At 40.5% G+C, this 22,717-nt stretch overlaps 1 protein-coding gene across 1 annotated transcript in view; it reads left to right on the plus strand.

Moving 5' to 3' along the window:
- The window catches only part of LOC145999229 (A disintegrin and metalloproteinase with thrombospondin motifs 7-like), a 74,993-nt gene that overhangs the window by 14,879 nt on the left and 37,397 nt on the right, over window positions 1-22,717 (plus strand). Inside the window, exons 6-11 of the mRNA XM_083136164.1 lie at window positions 1,750-1,899; window positions 4,993-5,139; window positions 13,961-14,099; window positions 16,737-16,829; window positions 17,990-18,199; window positions 20,829-20,940. Of these exons, the coding sequence (XP_082992290.1) occupies window positions 1,750-1,899; window positions 4,993-5,139; window positions 13,961-14,099; window positions 16,737-16,829; window positions 17,990-18,199; window positions 20,829-20,940 (851 nt within the window). The remainder of the gene's footprint in view (window positions 1-1,749; window positions 1,900-4,992; window positions 5,140-13,960; window positions 14,100-16,736; window positions 16,830-17,989; window positions 18,200-20,828; window positions 20,941-22,717) is intronic.

Genomic DNA, 22,717 nt, shown 5'->3' on the forward strand with positions numbered 1-22,717 from the left:
AAGTTTTGTTGCATATGGTCTTACACTGTTTGGGAATCTCGAACACAATGGCTACTGTCAAATTATCGTGTTAAACCCTTTCAATCTTTTGTGGAAAATAGAACATTCTAAGTAACTCGTAACTGATTGATATCTAAACGAGATTATGCCTAAATTGTAAGGAATTTGCTTGCATATTGTGTTATAAAGTGTAGAATATAAAATATACATCCCAATAAAACAGAAATCTAACTGTACATAAATCACAAACGGACTCAATCTAAATTGTTTCTGTGATGACTCAAGAAGTACATTACTTTTTAAAATTTTTGAGTGAAACATTATCTTACAAAAGAGCTTGTTATGGTACAAATTTTGGGTTACAAGGTACAAATTTTCCCAACTATTTTTGGTAGTGAATAAAAAAAATAATGGTGCAAAATATAGTAGGCTACAATATTTTGATGTGGAGAACGTAGCCGAAACCAACTATGAGGTTCAGACATTATCTTGTAACCCCCTAATCGATTTCTGTGTCTACTGTAAACTGACTGGCACAATTTATATATATATATATATATATATATATATATATATATATATATATATATGCGTAGTAGTACAAAAACAGTACATTTGGCAAAAGAGGTTTTGATGGTACAAAAATGTTGTAAATATTTTAGTACGAAAGGACCAAATATTTACATTATATTTATATTTATATTACATATAATACCTAGGTATAATGAATGATATTATTGGATTTATCTTCCTATTTACAATAGGGGGATTAACAGAAATAGTATTAGCAAATTCCTCAAGGCATTACAAATTAACAGCGTCACAGAAAACTTTATCTTTAGATAGTGGCGTGCCATGGATTTTCGAAAAACAGGGAGAGGAGTACGTAAAATTTTTTAGTAGTCAGTCCTCATTTTGACATATTTTTCTGCCTTTGACTTTTTTTAGGAATAGTGGGTCAGGGGAGGGCGAGGGTGTAGGACCCATCAAAATCCCCTTGGGCACGCCACTGCCTTTAGGATATTCAGTGAATCATCACAGTGAACTATACAAGACAAACACGGATACAGGTTTTCAGCTACGATATAGCGAAATATATATTGCAAGACTAATAAACATCAACAATGATATATGACATGTGAGCCACGCCAACACATTTACGTAATTTGATTTGATTGTGATTTAGCGTCGCTTTTCTGTCACTTTTCGCTAATCGCGACGATGAGGATGACTGATGATATGATGAAATTGATGACACTCAAAAAGAACACCCATGCCCAGGCCGGGATTCGAAGCCGGGACCCCGTAATTTGCTTGCAACCAGCAGCGAATTAAGCGTTTTGATGGAGTCTGAATGTGGCATTAAATTTAGCCGCGATGCTAAAGGTACCTTCGCCATATCGAATGTTTGATGAATGCTCTGTCATGTTGATGTATACTCTGTCCCGGAAATCTCTGGAGCGGGCGAACGAAAGCAAGTCTCTGCGCAGGTAGTGAATGTTGAGAGCTCGACCAATGTACAAGTCAGAGGGTACGGGGTTGCTAGAAGGGGGAAGAGCTACTGTAGTTACCAGCCATTGCAGCAGCATGTACTGCTTCACTCCGCCCACAAACTATCTCCACTTCTCTACCGTTATGCGCGGACTTGCTCCAAAGATTTCCTGGATAGAGTATAGTATTTTATCGATTTTTCGATTTGAACTTCAGAAGAGCTTGGACGAACCAGGCTGACGAACCATTCTTTTACAGACATGACTTTTGCGTGGACAACACGTCGACTTGCTCACTTCGTGGACTGACGTACCTAGCTGGTGCCTGCAACCCTCTCAAATCATGCGCCATAGCTGTAGACTCTGGTCTAATTCTTGGGCTGGTCGTGGCCCACCAGCTGGGGCACAAGTATGTATTGGCACCATTATGCTTTGTCTTCCGTATTATGTAGTATATACTAGAAGATAGCATACAGGGTCTGTATTTTAAGTAATGAGAATATTATTTTTCTGCCGCGACTAGACGTCAGAGCGCGCTGGGACCGATTGGAGTCGGTAGTGGGGGGTGTGACCTTGAAAGCGCTCCAAGCGGCAGTTGCCTGCTGGCGTCCATTGAGGCATGATCACGCGTGGCGTGGACGTCTGCAAAGTAGTGTGTGCAAGAGCAAAATGCAGCAAAGCATGGAACAGCGGTACGCGATCAAATTTTGTGTGCGCCTTGGAAAATCTGGTGCAGCAACGCTGGAAATGATTCGGCAAGCGTGCGGCAGTGACAGTTTATCACAAGCGCAAGTGTTTCGGTGGCACAAAATGTTCAAAGAAGGCCGGGAGAGCGTGGAGGACGAACCCCGCGCAGGGCGCCCGTCAACCGCACGAACCAGAGACAACGAACAACATGTGTGAGATTTGCTAGCACACTCCGCAGTCGCCTCGACCAAAAAAGGCGCACATGTCCAAGTCCAGAATCAAAGCATTGCTGATTGTGTTTTTCGACAAGAAATGTGTGGTCCACGCGGAATGTGTGCCTGCAGAAATGACAGTCAATGCCTCCTTCTACGTGGGGGTGTTAAAAAGGTTGAAGAGACGGGTCAACCGAGTGCGACCACAAATTCCCGCCGATTAGAAGCTCCATCATGACAATGCGCCATGTCACACGTGCTTCGTGGTTAGAGAGTTCCTGACGAAATCTGGCATCACAACGATTTCTCAGCCTCCCTACAGCCCCGACCTTGGCCCTGCAGATTTTTTCCTCTTTCCCAGAGTGAAAACAGCCCTCAAAGGACTCCTCAAAGCGGCTTGCACGCGTGCTCTCAAGGCTGTTCCAGTTGCTGACTTTCAGGGAGCGTATGACGCGTGGAAAACTCGCCTGCAGAAGTGTGTTGATGCTCAAGGGGCATACTTTGAAGACTACTAAAGGTTTGTAGCGATATCTGTAATAAATTTTGTTTTCTGGATTTATTCTCATTACTTAAAATACAGACCCTGTAACTCATATATTCTACTCTTTCCATTAAATAATGATTGGCACAGAAATACACATGTTTTTCCTCATGCCCCTTACGTTTAAATGTTCCTATGTTTAGCAATACTGGCCATAACTTACTGTTTGGCACACAAACGAGGTGTTCTACGCATGGGCGTCCTGGAAGGGAGGCAAGGAGGAGGGCCACAGCCCTCCTGGAAAATGAATGTTCACCTAAAAGGCATAGGTATATTTCACACATAATTTCATTTCGGTCACAGTAATTTAAGTTAATTATTATAAGGCCTTTGAAGGAACATGATAATTTCAGACTGAAGCAGTGTTTTTTGAGGGGGCATCACTATTATGGGGAAAATATACCTCCTTTGCCCCCTCTAGAAAAAAAATACCTTACTGGCCCCTCCCTGGAAAAAATCTTGCAGACGTTCATGTTTCTACGTAGAAACTTGAGCACGAAATACACGCTATGTGTCAAAACAACATAGGCAGTGGTTTCAGGAAGTCCACAGCACATTTGGACAACGTCTAACCTCAATTGTGTTAAAATAAAACAGGTAAATGATTGTCATCAACACTATTTTAACACTTCTGAGGTTAAACGGTGATTCAAATATGGTGAGGACCTCCTGGGGTCACTGTTTGGGTCACGCAACACCAGTGTTTTTCTCAGTGCATGCTCGACCAGGACTCGAACTCGAGCCTGTGGCAGGTAAAATAGCAAGAGAGAAAAAGCAGTAGCTTGCTCGGTAGCTCAGTTGGTAGAAGAACGGCATGGTATGACAGAGACCAGGGTTGGAGTCCTGTTCTAGAATACATTTTTCGCTGAAGTTCCTACGTGGCCATAACTTCCCGACGACAATAGTGACACTAGCGCTGCTGACGATAAAGTTCCTTAACTACCGTAGCCGATTAGTAATTATAACTGCACAGCTTGTATTCATGTCCAGATCTTAGAATAATTACATCAAGAAGACTTAGGTGGACAGACCATGTGGCACGAATGGGAGAGAAAAGAAAAGTATACAGGATTCTTGTTGGGAGACCTGATGGTAAGAGACCTGTAGGAAGGCCAAGACGAAGATGGATGGATAACGTTGAGCTGGACCTAAACGAAATTGGTCTCCTTGCCGAAGCAGTAGACCTGATTGGTTGTTGTTCCCTTGTAGGTAAATGCGGCAACAGAGGGTCACTGCCATAAAAGCTGTTCCCGTGCCGGATATAAAGCGGCGCAGGAATAGTTACGGTAGCCGATTAACAAGCTTCTCTTATAAAAGACGCATGGACTGGTGCGATGAACATTTATAATTGTTTCAAGATTTTATTACAGCGGGTGTGTGCCTGTTCAAGTCCGTTTGTTCAATGCTCCTTTGCCTACAATGAATCATAATATAATGAAGGCCTAATACTCGCTCTCGAGAGGGGCTGCCTGTCCAAAATCAGGTTGGCCAATCTACTGGGCCACCCTGTCATAATGCGATAGGTAAATCGCATGATAATCATATAATAAAAATAATAGACAATGATGAATATGATGAGAAACTTTAGAAGAATCGAACACAGTACTCACGGGTTTCGAAGTGTGCTCTACCTATTCCTGGATCAATTAGATAGATCTGCTACTAAAATTTAGCAAAATTTCAACCCAACATTTGAATTAGCTTAATTTGTTTTTACTATTTATGTAAACTTCCAATTATTTGGTAATATTTTCTTGTGTGGATCGCGCTTTAACAATGTGCCTATTGAAATATATTGGCATTTGAAGATGTGACCCATCCAAATCTTCGACAGCTATCCAGTAACTTACCACACTAGAATGTCTGCTGCCGTCATTCCAGTCCACTACTAGATACATGAGCTGAGCTTAACAGCATGAACCATACTATCATTTCTGTTATCGTCACTTACTGAGAAAGTGATAAATTCTTATATCTTTGTGTTATTTGTGAAGGTTTATATGATTAAAATTACACTTCAATTTACGTGCAATTCAGATACTTTTCGTTTCATTTTTTCAAGTCTAGGATGTCCTCATGACAGCACATTGGAATCTGGATGTCCAGACCAAGACAGTTCTGGATTCAACTTTGTGATGTCTCCCGTCATGAGAATGAACACGTTGCAATGGTCAACTTGCAGCAGAATATTTATTACAAGATTCCTTGAGTAAGTCTTACTTTACAACATAGTAAGTCATGGAGTGGGACTGACGGTTTTGAAAAGTGTGTAATTTTAATATGGTAATGAGTAGCTAGAAACCAAAACATGCATTTTGAAGCCAAACTGCCCAAGTTTTATTGGAAGCATTTACAGCTCTTAAACACTCCACACAAGTTCCGTTTGTTGTACGGAGAATGTCCAGCCTGTATTCAATCTCCCTCCACGTGTTCTGTAGCATCTGAAGAGTTACAGAAGCAAGAGCATTTCGAATACGGTCCTCCAGTTCTCGTAGATCATCTGTCTTTTGGACAGAATCACAATGTCTTTAATATACCTCCAAATAAAGAAGTCCAGGTACACAGAGATTAACTGTCGCGTTTCCTCAGGCACGTCCGACACTCAAGGTTTGGCGCCACCGTGACGTTTCATCACACTCCCTGTCGATAAAAAATGTTCCTTCCATTCCTTGATTGTGTTGCATGATAAAGGACCCTTGTGAAACACACAGCAAAAGTTTGGTTGCACTTTCACAACACTTTTTAACTTTGCATACCACCACACATATTGTGCTTTTTCCTGTATCGACGCCATTTTTGTTTGAGCGACACTAGCGCCGCCACCGCTAGTTGTACATGCATGAAAATTTGCTGATCCAAACTCACAAAATTGCTTTGCAATGCCTTATTAACAAAAAGCTCGGTTTAAACTGTCAGTTACAATCCAGACACCTTGTATATCGCCTAATAAATACTCTTAAATTTGGACACTTGCAATTAACGCCCTGGTACATACAGTACAAACATGTTTTGCCCTACTAACACAACACTTATATCAGGATTGAGTGGCTAAGCTTGATGACTGCCACAAAAGAAAAAAAAAACCTGGGGCCACGATGTTTTATTACGAGAATATAATAAGAACTTTGAAAGCAATGTGTTTCTTGATGAATAGATGAAAAATTGTTATTTTTAATTATTTTATGTGCATGAGTCATATATGCAACTCACGCTGCCCTAGAATCAATTATTACGCTGCATGCCACGTGAGTCATATTTGGCTCACAGGATATTTATTGTTTTTTTCGAGCATTATTATTGTTTCTTCCGAGCATTGTTATTATTTTTCCTGAACATAGTTATTGCCTTTTTCTGAACGTTGAGTCTTTTGTTATTTGTAATATGACTCTACCGTATACTATTGCATATATATCGTTCGAGGAGCTAATTCAAGGCCAAACGCGCGATCGGAAAAACTTGAAAACAGTTCATGAGTGAAGTTTAAAGGCAAAAATAAATATAAAGAATATAATACATGTATTCATTTGATCCACGCTTTTTAAATTGTTTGTATTACTTGTAACAATAAGAGTATCACTAAATAAGATTTTCATGAACCATTTTGTTCACAGGGTCAATCTTGACGTAACATGTGTGGCATTGTATCGTGAGTTGCCTGTGCACCACAAGGCTCTCAAGGTAAAGAGGCATGTGAGTTAAAGACGTTTCACGAGGTCCCGGCATAAAACCAGCGTGAGTTAAATACAACTCAAATGACAGTTAACGTGTTAACACAAGACGTTATGCGCCAACCTCCGTAACGTAGTGGAAAACATGCGCGTAACGACGCCAAGGTTGCCTGGTTAAAATACCGGCCTGGACATAGGTTTTTGTGTATGTCCCTTCATCAATTCCATTATATAGTCACTTATCCTCTTCGTTGCGATTAGTCCCAACCGTCAGAAAAGCGACACTGAATAACAAAAATCAAATTAAACAAGAAGCTCTAATTAAGCTGGTCGAGAACCAAATAACTTGAATCACATGTCTTTACTGTTAAATTGTTAAAATAAATCATACAAAAATTAACAAATACATGTTTATTTATTGCTTTATTTTACTTCGCTTTTTGTGCCACTTTTGGCTGATTTGCGAAGATGGGGATAAGTGATGATATGATGAAATTGATGAATGGACATAAAGGGGGGAACCGCCGAAAAATGCCCTTCTCCACCCGCATACATTCGGAGGTATGCGCTATTGCCACGGTGCCTTAAATTATAACGGAACGTCAGTTACCCGAAGTACTTACTGGATTTCCCTGTTTATCCTTGTTCATTATTCTTTATTTGCAATTTCCATTTTTTTACATGATGATATGGTTTAATATCATACCAGAAAAAGTCGCCTTGTAATCAAGCGGTCCCGGGTTCGATACCCAGAGGAGGCACATAGTTGTTCGGATCCCACTTTAGGTCCAGTCCCGATTAGCCTTACTGTGCATAAAGTGGACTTAAAACACCAAATCAACCAACCAACCATACCAGGAAAAGGAACAATGATTATTCGGAGACCGGAATAATCATTGGTTTACATGTAAATGTGTTAGTGGTGTTGAAATGTTATTATGTTAGATTTACAATTATTGATTTTAAGATCATAAAGTTAGAGAGAACAGGTTAGTAATACTAGTGTAAAGTGTATGAAATGGGATAAAAGACTTAATATGTTACGGATTTAAAGTTGACAAAGTTACTAATTGGGAGTGGTAGGAAGTTTAAAAGCCTCTATGTGTTGTTAATTTTTATCTGTTAAAAGTTCTTCATCACCATGAATTTGTAAAGATCTAGTAAGAAGTGTGCAGATTAGTAATTCGAGACGATTTAGTGGTGGGAGAGAGGGTGTCTGGTGATGAATGGACACTCATAAACATTCATGCTTAGGCCACGGTTGAAACCCGGGACCCCTGGCGTCGTAACGCGATGTATTAACAACTCCGCCACGGGGACCGACAACAAATACATGTAATATAATAGTCATTCGTTTGGTTTGGTGTTTTATATAAAGTGGTTTTGGTGTTTTTAAGTCCACTTTATGCACATGAAGGCTAATCGGGACTGGACCAACAGTTTAAAATGCGACCCGAATCACTATGAAGGGCCTCCCGATGGCGCAGTGGTAGCGTCGTCGTCGCCTTGTAATCGATGGGTCCCGAGTTCGAAACCCGGTGGAGGCGCATAGTTTAGCCTTACTATACGACGCACGGTTTTAGAAGCGATATCGGGCGGAGTTACAGAGAACGTGTCCTTGGCGACCAGCCAATAGCAGGAGTGCAACGTTGTACAGTTAGGTTTGCGCGCAGTAAGTTATTTATAAAACTCGCGACTTTAAGGTTCATCATTGCATGGGACACGACATTATGAACCTGACTGTCCAAGTCCCATGCATTTCCGTCGCCTACAGCCGGAGATATTGTTTCTCGAAGAAACAAGGGAAACAGCGCGTCTCTACACACACACAATGACCCTTCGTTTTCCTTCAGTGTTCCGTCTTTTTTTTTTTTTTTTGCAACCTTGTTAACCCCGCTGAGTTGTGTCTTGGTGAAGCTATGGGTATCAAATTCGGCTGAATACGAACAATAGCCCTTCATTGTCGTGGGCGTTTATGAACATTGTGAGTCTGAGTCACTTTCATTTCAGCGTTTTCGCAACAAGGGAACAAGGGCGGTGTAAGATAATTGTACCCATAAGCCACGAAGAACAGTTGTGAGACGATTCAATATGGCCCTTATTTATTGATTAAATGTTGGTTTATTTTCATTCGCTTTTCTTTTACTTTTGGCTAATCGCAAAGATGAGGATGGATGATGATATGATGAAATTGATGAAGGAACACTTACGAACACTTATGCCCTAGCCGGGATTCGAACCCGGGACCCCTGGCGTCGTAGCGCGCCGTGAAGTCCAACTATGTTCGATAGTTATGCAATAGTGTGTCTTCCGCGAGTGTTACTTAATAATTTCGCGCTGGCCCCCATGGTGGAGTGGTTAGCATATCACGCTACGACGCCAGGGATCCCGGGTTTAAATCCCGGCCTGAACATGGATTTTGTGAATGTTCATCCATCAATTACATCATATCATCACTCATTCCCATCTTCGTAATTAGCGAAAAGTCACAGAAAAGTTATATAAAATAAAGTAAATCAAATCAAATTAATAATGTCGCTCTTGAAACCTATTACAAGTAGTACAGGCACCAAGAGTAAAATATTACTTTACGTTCACAAGACAGAAATCTAGTGTATCCTTGCTTCAATGAATTGGCGTCGGAAGAAGTGCGTGCTGAAACAGTGTTTTCTCAGAGTCGAGAACTTACGGCTAAAGCGTGTGGGGTGTGTGTGCACACCGTGTTGCGTATTATAAAACAGGGTAAAATATCTACCCCAGAAATCGTTGAACCCCTATTCAAATCTCCTGGGAAACATACCAGAAAACAGAAACGAGAGTGATGATGGTCTTGCAGTTCCTCTACAATAAATACCTTCAAACTTCATTCAGGTACGAGTTTCTCTTATATGCTGCAGTGATATGATATATAGTAAAGAATTCTACACAGGATTATATTTCATTGTTCTCAAATATCACGTGCATGCATTATATATAAAAAGCTGAATATTGGACACGGCGAAATCTCTGCGTTTCCTTTCCGCTAGCAGTTGGTTTGGCAGCAGCGCGACAGCACTGGCTGCGTATTGGCTGAACTCATGTTCCTTCTAAAAGCGTACGTCGTATAACTAACTAACCTAGAAACCTCACCTTGCCAGCTTAAGTTATCTTGTCTCCGAGTTCTCGACCTTCGACGTGTTATAGCGCATGCATCTTAGGGTGCTAATATCACGGTACTGCTCGAAAGAAAGAAAAAAATAGTAAAAAGGCAGAGAAGAAAGAGGATAATGGAGAAGAAAATGGGGGAGCAAAATTTGGAACCATTTCTGTTTCTTTTTTCCATCAAGTTATCTAACTCTCGTGTCTCTCTCTCTCTCTCTCTCTCTCTCCATCTTATTTCTATTTCTGTTCTTATATATTTTCTATTTATCTTTTATGTAATTTATATAAGTTTCTTCTATTCCCCTCTGTTGCTTCTTTCATTTCTTACCTGGCTGTCTCTCTAATATATTTCCTTGACGATTACCTCTAAACATAACATCACAGAATTTTCAACTTATATCCCAGTTCAAAACACACTTTAATTCAACCTCTCTCAGAAAATTGTCAAGGCAGCCAAAAAGTTTCAGCAATGTGAACGTGCAAGATATTGCAAGGCAAATGTTTCTTTTGTTCTTCATTACCACCTCAGATTTGAAATCAACATTTTAACGGTTTCAAGAGAACTTTCCTAACATTTCTTGATGTTGAAGAGAAAGAGCGGAGAGATTGATATTTTGTAGCCATGAGGGAGAAAAGTAGCTCTCATAAATGTCTACGGCATACCTTTTCAAGCTTTTCATAAGAGGCTAAAAAATATTCCACTTACATCATTGTAAGAATTGAATATGTGTGCAAAAACGCTAAAGAAAAATTAGACAAAATATAGCTGCGTCCTATGACAAATACAGAATAAGAAAGAGTTACCATGACTACAAGTACATACGTGTTGTCTAAATATTGATTTATCATGATATTCGTTCTTCGGGGTTCGAATTTTCTTCTGTACACCACAATCTTGGTTTATTATGACGTTTCATTTTATTGTATAACCACTCTTTAGAACTTCTTTCATTTTAGTCGTTGATTTGTTGACACCTGCCTCGTCTTCACTGTATCATCTGCAAATAGGATAACTGCCAACGGGTACAGGTAGATGTTGGTGGAAAGCCCCACAACTGCGTCAAAGTCTCTACCATCTGTGAGGGCCTCTTTTGTTTAGAGTTGGAGAGGGACGCAAGGCCGCTTGTACCTTACGGCCTTGAGCCGAGGAACCAACTACGGCCCTCAATTGGCACTGAATGGCTTGGGTTTGAATCCTAGAACAGGCATGCGTGTTTCACATTTATATAATTTGTCTGGTCACAATCCATCCTCATAGTGTTACGGTTAACGTAGAGGATTAAACTAAAAGCATTTGTATTCTTTCCCGATATTTAGGGTCACTTTCTGCCAGTTGGTAACTAATAGCTACCATGAGAACGAAATTGATGATGAAACATACACACATAGAACAACTTTATCTACTCGACTATTGTGTTTCTTTGGTCGTAAGTCTCGAGGCCACCCTATCTCTGCACACTTACAGAGGAAGGTTTACGACCCAAGAACACCTAAAAAACGTAGCATACAAGGACAACACACACAGAGAACAACTTTATCTACTCGACTATCGTGTTTCTTGGGTCATAAGGCTCGAGGCCACCCTATCTCTGCACACTTGCTGAGGAAGGTCTGTGACCCAAGAACACTTAAGTAACCTAACATACAAGGATGACAAACACATAGAACAACCTTATCAGTCGACTATCGTGTTTCTTGGGTCCTAAGGCTCGAGGCCACCCTATCTCTGCACACTTCCTGAGGAAGGTATACGACCCAAGAACACTTAAAAAACGTAGCATACAAGGACAACACACACAGAGAACAACTTTATCAACTCGACTATCGTGTTTCTTGGGTCGTAAGGCTCGAGGCCATCCTATCTTTGCACACTTGCTGAGGAAGGTCTACGACCCAAGAATACTTAAGTAACCTAACCTACAAAGACAACACACACATAGAACAACTTTATGTACTCGACTATCGTGTTTCTTGGGTCCTAAGGCTCGAGGCCACACTATCTCTGCACACTTCCTGAGGAAGGTCTACGACCCAAGAACACCTAAAAAACGTAGCATACAAGGACAACACACACAGAGAACAACTTTATCTACTCGACTATCGTGTTTCTTGGGTCATAAGGCTCGAGGCCACCCTATCTCTGCACACTTGCTGAGGAAGGTCTGTGACCCAAGAACACTTAAGTAACCTAACATACAAGGATGACAAACACATAGAACAACCTTATCAGTCGACTATCGTGTTTCTTGGGTCCTAAGGCTCGAGGCCACCCTATCTCTGCACACTTCCTGAGGAAGGTATACGACCCAAGAACACTTAAAAAACGTAGCATACAAGGACAACACACACAGAGAACAACTTTATCAACTCGACTATCGTGTTTCTTGGGTCGTAAGGCTCGAGGCCATCCTATCTTTGCACACTTGCTGAGGAAGGTCTACGACCCAAGAATACTTAAGTAACCTAACCTACAAAGACAACACACACATAGAACAACTTTATGTACTCGACTATCGTGTTTCTTGGGTCCTAAGGCTCGAGGCCACACTATCTCTGCACACTTCCTGAGGAAGGTCTACGACCCAAGAACACCTAAAAAACGTAGCATACAAGGACAACACACACAGAGAACAACTTTATCTACTCGACTATCGTGTTTCTTGGGTCCTAAGGCTCGAGGCCACCCTATCTCTGCACACTTCCTGAGGAAGGTCTACGACCCAAGAATACTTAAGTAACCTAACCTACAAAGACAACAAACACATAGAACAACTTTATCTACTCGACTATCGTGTTTCTTGGGTCGTAAGGCTCGAAGCCATCCTATCTTTGCACACTTGCTGAGGAAGGTCTATGACCCAAGAACACCTAATTAAGTAGAAATAAGAGTGGCACTAGACCAGGAAACACTATTCTAATATATTCAACGTGAAAGAGTAAAATTCTGGGCACAACAATCACATCACCATAATCAGACATTCAAGATCATTGGTGAACGTTCGCGACGGCACAAAATGCTAAGACTTAGTGGCGGCGATCATGGAGGCGTGAGGGGGTCGGCTGCCCGCAGTCCCCACTTTTATCCACTTTAGATCCCGCACCATGCTAAACTTTATGCGCCAAGGGAAACTTAACTGTTCTTTTCCCAGAGTTTTGGAACCCAATCTCCGTCACTGGCAAGACTTAACTAAAAGTGGTAACTAAAATTCACTTAATGGAGTCAAACATATAACTCGACATGTTAAGAGTAGAATAATATTAGGCCTATTGTCATTTTCCTGGTCCTAAAGAAAACTATGCAAATAGAATATCATAAACTACGTACTATTACATGTACTCATGAGTCACGCAGTAGAGGATGATACAAGTATGAGAACGCCGTTGCATAGATACTGCTCTAGTTGCCAACAATGCCTAATTCTTACTTCCGCATTGTTGTGCCCGAAAGATGTACAGTCATACGCAATAAAAACCAGACACAAAGATCTTGAAATAATCACTTCCCCCTTACGAGCGTTATGTGCCCTGCCTCACTCAGGTCAGGGATTCCCAACCTTTTTCCGCTCGAGGCACCTTTGGAAATGAAATTAGAAACTTTTTAATCTTAAATCTAAGTAGAATATGTTATCAGGAGCAAGTTAAATTTATTGTGAAATTATTACGTACTCCAGTATGATAGTTAGTTTTTTATTGAAAGATAATATAAGGAACAAACAAGCATCCAGAAGAATACAATTTACTGCAATGGTAATCACTAAAATGAGTTTTGTTTTATCAATGTGAGACTTGCGATTGGTGCTTGGAGCACAAATGTTTGATATCAGGCCTTACAGTTCACTTTTAATGCATCAATTGAAAAGCTAAATGTGGAATTTTGTTATGTTTGAAATTATCCTATCTGATCTTCCAAATCGATGCATTTTCAGTGCATCACACGGAACACCAGCTGATAAAAGTGCCCTTTTATGCATTTCTGTGTGCATTTTGACACAACAAAAAGTTCATCATTTGCAGTTTATGCATTAATGTGTTACTGGAGATGTGTCAATTGACACGTTTTGGATTCTGTGTGCGCCTATGAATACATACATGAGCAAAATAACAGCAGATCTAACAAACATGACAGGAACTCTTTCTCGGAAGTCACGTGGTTTACCTTACATTAACTTCGTTCTTTTAGCGAATGGAGAATAGTTGTTATTCTAACGTTCCTGTTTTCAGAAATGGATTCGGCTCCTGCTTCTTGGATGAACCCTCAGACCACGAACCCGTGTACCCGCTTCTGTTGCCAGGGTCTTTCTACGACGGCGAGCGTCAATGCAGGGAGATGTTCGGCCTTCCTGCGTGCCCAGTTACTGAAGTAAGTGGTTCGATGCTGTCAGGTACTTGTCTATTGGAAGATGCATAAGACATATCCACGCTCTGAGAGTAACGAGTTACTTGCAACTGTTGTAAATTATTACTTTCTGAAGACTGGGTACAATCATCGTAGTACATGTACATGTAATCTGCAGACTAGACAATTCCATGCCTTTCCCCTAAAATTTTTAACAAAGGACCAATTTATAATTACCTTTACTACTGATTTGAAGTAAGAGCAAAAATTGTTTGTACAATAATTACATTTGAAACATTTAATTTCGTCAGGGCATTTCGGTTAGGCAGAAACAGCGAATTATGACAATTTATATCGTGTGGAATTTAGATCAACATAAGTCTAGTCTAGCTTCACAGCTGCTCAAGTCTCTTCAATATTAGTGAAAACGATTTACGACTCTGGTTTAGAGAACTAATTATATTGCACTATAATCACATAAAGAAGGAATATACAAATCAGTGACATGCTACAGTATATCGAAACCAGCGATATGGATATGACCATAAATATGGGGTATGTTTCCTTTCTTTTAGGAATCAGTGTTATTCCCATCTTCTTATGCAATTGTTCCTTGTAAAGATAAATTGTGAAAAATCTCTCCCTGGACAGAATTTACTGAAAGAAATAATCAAATAATTATACACACTACGTAGTTTCAGATACAAACAATTCAAATTGCTAAAGAATCATTTCCAAGTGCTGAATGCATACATACATTGTACCATAAATCAGCAAATTGGGTTCAGGTAAGGTATCTTCTATGTATGTGTAGTCGTTATATAAAATAGGCCAAACTTTTATTATTAAATTATTTATACTTTGCAACGACTTTATCATGTCGAATTATCTATGTTCCAACAAGGCACTGACCAGCCTCAAAGTTCCTGAAAAAAATTGATAATAAGACACAGGAAGTAAAAGAGAAAGTTGTAGGTCCAAAGTAGAAATTGTGTTCGCAATTAAGTAACTGCCCTTCAAGGTTAATCCTGTTTAAGTAGCAAGTGTTCGCAATTAGAACTATTCGCAACTAACTAGGACGACACCTTTCTATTTCTTTACATATTTCGGAAAGTTTTTTATAAGAATTGTAAACTATCCACTAACATAATTAAAATCATTTCATCCGATTTTGTCTGAGGTAGGAATTATATTTGAATAATAACCTTTCAGTAATAAAAATAAGCATTTTCTTAGTATGTCACATGCGTAAACAATGCCTCTAATGATGGCAGAGAAAGGGAGAAAGAGAGTGGGCGGAGCAAAGCAGTGCGCACTGCTGCAAACGGCAGTCGCCTTGCCCTATCCATGGAATCTCTTTCCCTTTCGCGTGTTCATTGGTCGAGCCCTCGAGTTACTACTTGTGCAGATAACTTGTTTTCGTTCGCTTGCAGCATAGATTTCTGGGAACAGAGTATAGTAACGCTCTCCATCATCAAACGGAATAAGTTGTTTTTTTTGGGTTTTTTTTAGCGTAACTTTTCTGCCATGAGAAATGAGTGATTATTAGATGAAAATCATGGCTGGACACTCGGAAAGAACTCTATGTCCAGGTCGGAATTTGAACCTATACTCTGTCCCGGAAATCTCTAGAGCGAGCGAACGAAAGCAAGTCTCTGCGCAAGTAGTGACTTAGCCGGCTCGACCAATGAACGCGTGAGAGGTAAAGCGACTGCAGTTTCCAACTGGTTGTATCAGCGTGTACTGCTTCGCTCCGCCCACCTCCTTCCTGTTCTTCTGTGCGACCTTGCTTCACATATTCCCGGGATAGAGTATAGGAACTTTTACGGAGAGAGATCGGAAGTCGATCGGCCACCAAGCCCGCATTTTTTACATTCCCCTCGGTTAATAACAATGTGTAATATGTAAAAACGATGGCAAACGTTATATGAAAACACTAATATTAATGGACGTTGGGAATGGAGGAAAGGGGGGGGGGCTTCATTGATTGATTGATTGATTAACTTACTTTATTTTACTTCGCTTGTTGTGCCACGTTTGGCTAATTTTCGAAGATGGGGATGAGTGATGATGTGATGAAATTGATGAATGGACACTCACAAACTTCAATGTCCAGGCCTGGTTTCGAGCCCGGGACCCCTGGCGTCGTAGCGCGATGTGATAACCACTCCGCTACGAGGGACCGGCGAGCAAAGGGGGCTGTGAAGTCAATAAAAAATTATATATTTCACACAGATATTTTCATTTCATCCACAACAATATATGTTAATTTATTCCACGAACATGATAACCTCAAATTGAAAAAATGTTTTTTGAGGGGACAACACTATTATGGGGGAAGTTTACCTTGTTTGCCTCGTCTTGGAAAACAATCCATTGCTTGCCACTTCCTAGAAAATATCCTGCGAAGGTCCATGCTAATATTATTTGATATGCCACTACTCTGGCATTGGAATATGACAATTTGAAAGCTTCTGTGGATTAATATATGGGAATACTATGTGTATATACAAAAAGGAAATAGCAGCTACGTTCTTCGTACTCCATGGAAGCATTCCAAGTAGCGCTGTGTATGCGAACTTCTTATGTCTTTCATATGTTATTTCTATATGCAATAACAGAAGAGATCACACTCTTTACTATATTTTCTCTCGCTTCCAGGACATCTGCAATACGCTGTTCTGTGAAGCCGGCTCTTCTTGTATATCCATGAATGAACCTGCAGCAGATGGGACTAAGTGTGGAGAGAATAAGGTATACCAACGTTTATCTATTTGTTATCAATTCAATTCCTAGAGTGCTATCATAAATTATTTGAACACTTAGGTTGTTTAGTAACTTCACTGTATTTGGTATGAATTTTAGACCTTGTTTCTGTGAGTACAGTGGCGGAAGTATTACCAAGCAATTGCCCACACAATGAGCATTGGCTTCATAAAAGTTGTGGGGTCGAACAGGATCGTCCATGCCATTGGATACTCGTTCATTTCAAGTTCCAAAAATGCAGTAAGTTTGTTATCTCTATAGTTAATAGCCTAACAGAGAAGAGAATAACAAAAGTTAATACTACATTAGATGGAAAATATTTGAGTGTAAAATACAAGAACCAGTTTATGTTTTACAATTTAAGCCAAAGAGAAAAAGGTTCCACATTTTAAAAAATATATTTATTATTACAATAAAAGATTATTAATATTATAATGCTCGACTTGCAAAAATTCATAAAGAATATAGTAGAAAGCAATGTTTCATATTGCATGATGTATTAAATGTTAAACACTTTGAACTAATTATGTGAGAGAACTTTTCATCAGATCTTTAGAAACAAATTAACAATATTAAGAAGAATGGATGAAACATGGATGGATAGTAAACAAGTCGTATCTGAAATTCATAGATTCAAGTATAGGAAACACATCCCGATGCATTACAAATGAATCGTATCAAAATGTTTGATCATCGATGAACCAAGAAACTAAAATAATTACCATTGATTCATTTTCTTTTCTGTATTCAGTAGCGTAATTGAATACTAAAATTGGTAAATGCAGTAAGTGCCACAAGAATTCAAACACCATTTTCTACGTTAAACTGTGAAATGTGCCATAGTTTTAATGTGGTAAACGTGAAAAGTGGCTGGATGCCCTCTAAGTAGTTCAAAGGGCGTGTAAAAAGGCACTAGTGTGAACGATCGTACGGGCTGATGTGCTGAACGATGCGATTTCCCAACACTTTCGCTTTTGGCACTTACAACGTGTACCACTTTCAGTCCTCAATTAGCTGGAGGCTGAAAGAAGCTACGGTAAAACCCCAGCCATAAAATAAATTAGGGCTACATGTAAACTTTTAAGGATGAACATTGTGTATCTTGTATGTCCTTCAGATTTGATGAACGAATGTACATGCTTTCGCAGTGGTGCTACAAGAGAGAGTGCGTGTCGGTGGGGGAGAGGCCAGGAGCCCTGGATGGCCAGTGGGGCGCCTGGGGGCCACTCAACGAATGCTCCAGGACTTGTGGCGGAGGCGTTCAGTACACAGAGAGGGTCTGCAACAATCCTCCCCCGGCGCAAGGGGGCAGGTATTGCCCAGGAGAAAGGAAGAAGTACAGGATGTGCAATGTTAAGGTAGGTCAGTTGGTCCTGGGCATTAGGTATCAGTGCATACACTAAATTGTCACCAACACTTGATTTTATAATGTAACGAATGAATGAATGAGTTTATAATTTTGGGTACCTTTGTACATATGGTCATTTTGCTCCCTTCACAATATACGAAGGAAAATACTCTTATTCAATATCCTTATCTGAAAGTTAAAAAGAATTGCAAAGAGGCCCTTGAGAAAGGTGAAAAGTGCAAGGTTTTAACGGGATCAGCACAGGATATACACAACACATTAAAATGGTAAGAATATTTTCTTAAAAAACTCTATCAGAGACAGTGTAAAAGGCCTGTACTACTGAGTAAGCTAAAAAAATACTTAAGACACTCTAATCATCTGTGACAAAAAGTCGCGTAGATGAAATGTTTGTATGAGGATATTAAGATATCGATAAGGATGTGCCGAATACTTAAAACAATATTACAAACACGACTCAGTGGAAGGTCCAGCCCTTACAGCAAATGACCATGGATGAGACGACTGTGTCCAATGCGAAGTCGAGTAAAAGTGACCTCTTCTCGATGCGAGGGACGGAACGGGAAACGCCATGCACGAACGATGATTTCGATAGAGCGAAGCTTGTTCCCCGTTACATCATCATACTCTTCCTGCCATGTGTTGAGAAGGGAAGAATATTAAAAAAAACATCCTGCAGGTCTCTCGCTGGCAGAAGGTGGAGCAGAACTTCGCCGTCTGCACCAACAGACTTCGTAGCAACATCAGCTGCTTCATTCCCCCTTGATACCCACGTAACTGGGGACCGAGCAGAAGCTGACTTCAGCACTGTCAGGTAACGACAGAAGTTGTCTCGAAAGATTCGCTGCACATTGGAATGCCTAGAAGAGAGAGATTCGAGACTCAGAAGTACGCTAAGCGAATCAGTACAAACGAGGACTAGCTGCAAAGTGACGACTTCATCAAAGTCCAGTGCCTTTAAGACTGCAGAGAGTTCTACTGTGTAGATGTTGTACACTAATTATTTTACTCGTTTATGAGCAACAAGATTTTTAAATAATAGTGGTTTTTTCGTAAACTTGTAAATGGAGAATCAATTTTGCGGAATTATTTGGTATATTCGTGCAGCACTGGTGCCATTTATTGTGCATCATGCAGGTTGTTCAAGGGCAAGACAAACATCGTAACTCACGGCATTTCAGACTGGAAAAACATTTCAAATATTCTAGCATCACACGAAAATTCTGAAGAACCCAAAAACTGCGAGTTGGCACTCTTAACAAGGCAGAAATCTGTTGGGACCTTGGGGAACCATTTTCAATCACATATTCAGACGGAACTTACGTACTGGGTCAGTGCAAATAAGTTACTACTTTTCTTTGGGAAGGGCGCACATTAAGTTTGTGCCTAGGGGCGGCGAGGAAGCTTAATCCGCCACTGCTCTCAAGGCCAGACCAGTACGTGCAAGAGTGGTGGGGAGGATGACGTAATAGGAAGTGCTCCGCAGCGATCTGCGCACATTGGGAGTTAACTTGTCAGGTTATAGTAAGGAAATTAAGAAATCCAATAAGTGCTGCAGTGTGAATTTTAAACGATCGTGGTTTACGGAATTTCCTGGGTTAAGCTAACGCCCATTGAGACACGGAGAAACGCGAAAACAGAAAGCAACAGAACTTCTGTTGCCTGCTTCTACTGAAATCAAATTGTGTAACGCCCACTACAGGGAAACGCGCCGAAACGAAGCGGGAATTTCCGTGCCAGAAGTATGCAGGTTATGACCCACTGAGACGCCGGAAACGGGTCTGATGCGATCTTTTGCGGCTTTTTTCCGTATCTCAGTGGGTGTAAAACTTTATGCTCCACCTCGCCAATTCTGTAGAACTTATTTTGTGTGGCCTCCCCGATAACGCAATGGTAACGTCGTCGTCTTGTGATCAAGGGCACAAGCAGTCCCGATTAGCCTTTCTGTGCATAAAGTAGACTTAAAAAAACAAATCAAGAAGTAAGTCTTGAAGCTTTCCTGGCGACGAATGATGGAAACATTCTCTCGGGCTATCGACCAGGTGAGTTTTGGAAACGATTCCAAACTTTCGAGAGTGAACGTCACTCTCATCTTCAGGGTAGAAGATGAGAGTTACGTTATTTCTTGAAAGCTTGGAATCATTTCCAGAACTCACCTGATCGATAGCACAAGAGAATCTTTTCAACAAATCAAGAACTTGTTTTCGTAGCTATGCTGTTTTTTTAACAATAAAAAATTCTGGAATAAAGAAGGATTCGCTGATTTTCTTAATATAACGCTATCGCTAAACAAACATTCAGATTCTGCTGACCATATTATACCAGTTGCGGCGATTGGGCTCCAAAACCGGGGGGGGGGGGGGCAAGGTGCCAAAACTGGGGGGCAAAGAAAGTATATTTCCCTTTGTAGATGAGGTTTAGCATAGTTCAGAGGCAAAAGTTGCGAAAAGTGGGGGCAACTGCTCCTAATCGCCGCCACTGTGTGTAACTATTGATCTAGTTTTCTGCTAGCCCTCCACCTAACTTCAGAGCCACAAACCGCCGCTGATACTATTGAAAGTTTCTGTCACTTTGATTCATGATATCTGTCATTAACCAATATCTTTCTTTCACCACAGAGATGCAATCCAGAAGAGCGTTCATTCCGTGCAGTGCAGTGCGAGGAATACAACAGCATCATCTACAGTGGGGTTAGAGGATTTAAATGGAAACCATACATGGCTGTTCAAGGTACGATTGATTTTAAAAAGAAATAATTATGAAGAGATTATCTTTAGATATCGAACAGGTAAGTTGTGGAAAATCTTTCCAGCTTTCGTTAGCCAAAGTCACTTTAGCCTTCATGGATTCAACTTCAGTTGGAAGAACCAATCCAGTTTATGCTCGTGGTGGATCCACGGTGAGGGCTATAGGGACTATCGCCTCTCCCAACTGACAGATTTTTGGATATCTTATTGTGCTTAATATTTTTCAAAATTGAAATATTCTCTGTCTTTTATCACCAAAGTTTAACAGTTATTTTAAAGTTTGATTTAAGCTCACTTTATGCTCATGATAAGCTAAACTGGGCCTACATTTAAATTTGGTTGATTGATTGATTGAGTTGGTGTTTTAAGTCAACTTTATGCACAGTAAGGCTAATTGCGACTTGACCTACAGTTTAAAGTGGGTTCCGAGCCACTATGTGTGTCTACCTGGTTTTGAACCTTAGAACCCCTTGATGGTGAGGCAACGACGCTACCACTGCGCCATCGGAGAGGCCATGCTTACATTTGGATCCGAACCACTGTGAATTATGCCTCAAAACGGAATCGAATCCCAGATCTCTTGAGAGAATAAGTTATTGTTTCATTGCTTATTTACGTTACTCCTCATATCTGATCGTTCAGTCTACCGTGGCAATTGGAGGAATTATAACGACATCCGATAATAACCATCTATTGCACCCCTGAACCCCTATTTTTGCAAAACTATACTCTAATCTCTAAAGCATGGAAGTCAACTTGGTTTTTGATTACAGTACTTTATATTTTGTATACATAAAATAGTGCAAGGGTAGCTTAAGGCCGAATCACACGGAACTGGATATCCAGTTAGTTGGCTTTCAACTCGCTATCTGCCCGGATGTGATGGCTGCCTGACTGGTTGCTTGTCTGGTTTGGAGGAATAGGACATGTTCTAATTGCTACTGGCTTTCCTCGACTGGATTCTGTGGAACAGCCAATCAGAGCAAAGTTTGGCCATGTGAAGATAATCTGTGAGTTTGCAAAGGGGAATTTTTTGTCTGTGGTTTCCGAGTGCTGGCTGTTTTTGATAGTTTCTCTATATAAAAAAACGAAAGAGATGACTTGCTTCGTGAGATTAGTGTTCAGTTCATTAATATTTAGGTATTTATGCAAAGTGATGAGATGCGTACGTGACAAATATGATTAGCCGAAAATGAAAATCCTTATTATTACAAGTGTATTAAATTAAATGTTTGATTTGATTTAAAAAAAAAAAACATGAATGAATCCTGCGAATCTCATGTATGAATATGCATACCCGAGTTAATTAACAAACTTGTTCAGTACGCATTGATTTTTTTTTCGAGTCAATCTCTTGTCCATACATTTTTTTTAATTTTTCATAAAAGCACAAAGCAGTAATTCTCCCCAACATTCTTCAAATTGCTGTCCATCTTTACAGAGATTGTCTGCTCTGCTCAATGTTTTATGGGAACAAAAGACTATCGACAAGTACGGTAACATATGGGCGGCGCCGGCTCAGGATCTCCCACGGACCGGTGAAACCCCGGACCTTGAACAGAAAGTCGCAGCCCTTCAAGCTGAGCTTGACTAACTCAAACATAACTACGAAGGGAACTCGAACCCGAGACCTCCGTCTAATGAGACCGGTGTCGGAGAACAGTTAAAGAACTTGTCTCGGGGGATCGATGCACTTTCCAGTGCTTCTCACCGCCAGCAGCCGCCTGATGTAAGGAGCGCCCAGTCCTCCAGAGGTTCTT

This window comes from Lepisma saccharinum, chromosome 15 (assembly GCF_977018435.1).
Source record: "Lepisma saccharinum chromosome 15, izLepSacc3.1, whole genome shotgun sequence".
NCBI classification, from domain to species: domain Eukaryota; kingdom Metazoa; phylum Arthropoda; class Insecta; order Zygentoma; family Lepismatidae; genus Lepisma; species Lepisma saccharinum.